Genomic DNA, 4,801 nt, shown 5'->3' with positions numbered 1-4,801 from the left:
CTCCGACACAGGCTCTCAAGCCATACTGCATGCCTGGAGCGGGACTGACTGGGCCAGTAGCCTCGCCCTTCTGGGCGGCACAAGGTCCCATGGGGGCTGCGCACACACACAGTTCTGAGGGTTGGAGGCCTTTCGAGGGAGAAGCTGATGTGAGACTTTCGTCACTTCAGCTTCTGGTCTGACGGGTCAGGGCTAAGCCTCTTGCTCCCTGCTCTGAACATCACCCTGGGTTCTGGCAAGCTTTCGGAGGTGGACACTCTCAAACTGCCTGGACGGTTCCCAGAGCTCACCCTCCCAATAGGAGGCGCACAACCCGGGCACCTCTGAGGGCAGTTTCTAAAGGGCTGGAAATGTGCCCCGTTGGAGATTTGGAGGCGCTCTGTGGCTGTGGTCCTTGAATGAGCCTAGAATATGGTTTCATGGTCTCAGCATTCTTGTAAAGCTTTGAGTCTAAGGTTGCACTGTGTCAGATCAGCTGGGCTATCGCACACATGGTTCTAAGGCTGCAGGTTTCTAAATTCTATGGTGCTAAGTTAGGACGTTTTTAAAAATGGATCCTGAGGTTCTAGAATGATCCTATGGCTTTAAGAAGATCTCGTAGTTCGAAGATGATTCCACAACTCTTAAGATCTCATAGCTCTAGGATGATCCCTTGGTTTTAAGAGGATCCCCTGGGTCTTAGATGATTTCGTAGCTCTAAGAAGATCCATCAGCTCTAAGCTGATCCTGTGGCTCTAAGGCCATCCCCTGGTCTAAGGTGATCCTATGATTCTAAGGTGATCTTATGGCTTTAGAATGATTCCATTTGGTATCAAGTAATCTCATGGTTCTAAGACGATTCAATTGGACTAAGATGGTCTAGAGCACTGGTTCTCAACCTTCCTAATGCCCACGACCCTTTAATACAGTTCCTCATGTGGTGGCAACCCCGTTGTGTGGGTGTATCTGCATGTGGGCGGACCCGCCAGGAGACGGATAGAGGCGCCTTGACCCCCAAAGGGGTCGAGACCCCAGGTTCTGGTCTACGATTTTAAGAGGGTCCCATCACCGTGCCTTGTTTCTAAGCAGGTTCCATGGTGCTAAGTGGGTCCCCCGGCTCTGAGGTGACCTCATGCTTCTGAGGGGTCCGATGGTTCTCGGGGGGCGCCACAGGTGTGAAGTGACCCCATGGCTCTGAGCCCAGGGGAGTGTAAGCTGTCTGGAGCCTCGGAGACTGCCCTGATTAGAGAAGGGGAACGTACAGGAGGGACACTGCAGGGGGTTCACCCAGGAGGAGGGCCTGGCTTACCTGTTGTGGCCGGAGGGGGGCCCGGTGCAGCTGCTCCGGCCCTGGCGAAGGACGAGCTGATCTGTGTGCACAGAGCATTGATGCCATCACTGTCGCTGGGGGCAGGAGGCTCCATCTCAGGCACTGGAGAGTCAGGGGAGGGAAGGTCAGTGGCCCTGCACCCTACACCCCCAGACCCTCCCTCACAGCCGGGGGCCCTTTCCTCACCAGGTGTCTAGGTTGGGGGACCCCCTCTATAATAACCAAGTAGTCATGGCCACAGAAAGGAGCATTCCATACGTGTGTGAGACACTGAGTGACACCACAGTCAAGTTTAGTGGGTGACATCTGCTGGCTGACCATGGTGGGTGGAGTAGGTGGGACCCAGAACCAAGGTCCTTCAGGTCTGTGTGGCCACAAGCCAGAAGAAATACTAACAATGGTTACAGATGGAATTGTGCCCTGCAAACGTGTTATAAATGCTAACCCCTCTCCCTGTGGCTAGGAGCCCTGCTGGCATCATGGCTGCACACTGGACTGCTAGCGGCAAGTTCAGCAGTTTGAAACCACCAGCACCTCCGAGAGACAAAGACGAGGCTTTCTACCCCCTGGGAAGAGTTCATCTCAGAAACCCACAGGGCCAGTTCTACTCCCCGGTCCTACAGGCTTGGAATCGCCTCGATGGCCGTGAGCCTTGAGGTTGAGATCTGTGGTTAGGAGCCCTGGTGATGCAGGAGTGACCTGTTGGGCTGCTACCTGCAAAGGCAGCAGTTTGAGCCCACCGGCCACTCCCTGGGGGAGAGATGAGACTTCCCGTCTAGTGTGGCCCTCTCAGAAACCCACAGGGCAGTCCATCGGGTCCTCTCGGGTCAGGATGAGTCAGAGTGGACTCCTGGCAGTGACTTTGGGGTTCTGGATGCCTGTGGCTAAGATCTCATCTGGGAAACGGGCTTGTTAGGTTCACGACAGGATCCGTGTTGGGTGTGTCTTAAATCAATCTCCTTAGAAGCACAAAAGAGATGACACAAACAAGTGAGCCAGCAGAGATGGGGGAGGGGAGCGGCCAGGAAGGCCACCCGAGAGCCAAGACACAGAAAGCAGCTAAAACAGAGACAAAAACACACCCCCTCCAGCCCCCCACCGAAGCCCTCCCCTCCAGCCGGCAGCTGGAGTGTCAGCATCCCAAACAGTGGGAAACGGTTTAACTGTTTGTTAAAGCTGGCCCGTGTGCTGTTGTGCTATAGCAGACAGAAATGAACCGGCCAGAGTGGACAGTGGGGGCCGAGGGGGGGCGGCGGGGCGGCGTACTCTGTTGTTTTCTGTCCCAGGATGCTTACTCTTCCTTTGGATGGGGCCCTGTGCACCCCACTTGGCCTGGCCTGCATGTCAGGAGCACAGAGCGCCCGCGCCATGCAGACTGCTCTGTGATGGCCGCAGAAAGGGTTGTGGCCGGCCAAGAAACCGCCCAATCGTCCATTGGTAGCCAAGTGTGATGTGTGATGCAGGCCCGTGCAAATGGTTGCCTCCAAGGAATGGGGCTCCAGGAGTCAACAGGTGTGAGGAGGGCCTGCCAAGGGGGGCACGGACCAGAGAGTGGCTGAAATCCAGGTGTGTGGCCAGGTGGTATGCGACTTCTGATGCCTCAGCAAGGCATTAGAGGTTGGGATTTATAAGCGTGACTTGTGGGTGTCAAAGGGGTTATGGGGGCTGTAACTGTGTATGAGCTGGTGAGTGTCCCTGCACACGGACACTCGGGGCATTCGGAGTGTCCATGTGCAGGGATGGCCTGTCTGGGTGAGTCTCCACGGGGACATCTGGGACTGTGCCACCAAGTGCATGCAAGACTGTAACATCTGCGTGTGTGACTGTGTGTGTGTGTGTGTGTGTGTGTGTGATCTCTGGGTGGACAAGACGCTTTGACACCGGGTGTGTGACAGACATCTCTGGGGTTACTGAGTGGGAGATTCCTGGGTGTACGAGACACTGGGTGTGTGATGACTTCCGAGCATGGCTGTCAGTCACCTCTGGGGTGTCCATGACTCTGAGAAGGTGGCTTCCCGGTGTGTGTGGCCCCTGTGTGAGTGTGGCAGCCGTCAGTCTGAAACCCCTCGGCTGAGTCACCTCAGACTACAGGAGTGTGAAATCTTCCGAGAGAGCCTGGGGCCGGCCGCCTCTCCAGAGGCTTGGGGGCTGGGCCCGCGCACGTCCTTGCTGTCAGGCTGTGATGAGTCTGATGTTGCTCTGAGGGTGGGTGGCAGCCGAGGGACGCTGCAGGGCAGGTGCAAGCGGGCGAGCATACGTCATTCTCAGTCAGCGCTGGCAGCTGCTCAGTGGCTACCTCGGGGAGCAGCCCTGCCTCCTGGGTACAGACCAACACCTCCCACCCTGAGGCCCTGAGTGTGTGATGGCAGAGTGGGTGGATGGCAGCAGGGGAGGCAGTCGGACCACATGATGTCCTCGACTGCTGAGGCTCCCTTGAGCACAAACATGGTCCCATGCCAACTCTCCCTTGTCCCTTGCCCATGACAGGCACTGCCTGTAGTGTATGACAGATGCCACTTCTCTCATTCGTGGGACTCCACCGATAACAACAGGCTTGGAATGAGTGGCACACACGTTGGCGCTGGTGGGGGGGGCGGGGCGGGGAGGCCTGGCATCTACTGTTGTGGAGAGGGCAAAACCCCCCGGGGCCCTCTATTCGACTCAAAAGCACGCAGTTTGGCTTCCCTTCCTTTGCTGATGGCTGACATCACTGATCAAACGTGAGCCTTTGCCCAGTGAGCTCTTTGCTCACTTCCCCGTCTCCTCGCCAGACGCCCCCAGCTCTACATGACCAAGTCCTGAAAGGGAGGGCAGGTGCTTGTAAAGCCACGGCTCCTTCAAGCCAAAGAGGGCATTTGCTGCCTTTCCCAAGCCCCTGCCACGCAGTGCTAATCAATCACTAAGTGCCACCTCTCCTGGAAGACGTGGCTAATCAATCACCACGTGGACTGCCTTTGCCTAATCCCTTGCTCACAACAGATGCGACAAGCCCATCACAGCACTCCTGGACCCTTGTGTAAGTCCACTCGACCCCTCAGTTCTTGCTTCCACTGCCAATTATGGAAGCCTCCCATCCTAAGGCTCTTGCTGTTGACTCTTCAGCCTTGCCCATGGCAAACTACTAATTAGTCGTGCGGTCAGCAGCTGCTCTTAGTCTTGCTCATGGCAGACATTACCGTGAGATCACAATCTAAGCCATGGCTCTCTCTAAATCCCACTGCTCCAGGCAGACATCATTATTCCATTACAATCCTTCTTGAGCTGACGGCCCTGCTGACTGCCTCGGCCTCTGCAGAGGCAAAAGCATCACGTGTGCTGTTTGTAGGCTTCCCTGTTCCCATGGCAGCACGCCCTGCCATAGCATACATTGCTAATCAGCCTGATTTGCGCTACCTACCCTCTAACGTGTGCACAGCAGACATTGCTAATCGGTCATGATTTGCGCTACCTCTCCTCTAACGTGTGCACAGCAGACATTGCTAATCGGTCATG

General features: G+C 56.0%; 1 protein-coding gene across 2 annotated transcripts in view; it reads right to left on the bottom strand.

Annotated features, from left to right (window-relative positions):
* The window catches only part of NUMBL (NUMB like endocytic adaptor protein), a 24,968-nt gene that overhangs the window by 1,533 nt on the left and 18,634 nt on the right, over positions 1-4,801 (bottom strand). For both annotated transcript variants that reach the window (XM_045292528.1, XM_004710337.2), the window contains exon 8: positions 1,289-1,411. In XM_045292528.1, coding sequence (XP_045148463.1) covers positions 1,289-1,411 — 123 coding nt within the window. The remainder of the gene's footprint in view (positions 1-1,288; positions 1,412-4,801) is intronic.

This window comes from Echinops telfairi, unplaced genomic scaffold (genome assembly GCF_000313985.2).
Source record: "Echinops telfairi isolate 266 unplaced genomic scaffold, ASM31398v2 ScPeMD7_655;HRSCAF=1070, whole genome shotgun sequence".
In the NCBI taxonomy this organism is placed as follows: Eukaryota; Metazoa; Chordata; class Mammalia; order Afrosoricida; family Tenrecidae; genus Echinops; species Echinops telfairi.
Note: the sequence above shows the minus strand (reverse complement) of the source record. Positions and strands in the feature narration are given on the sequence as shown.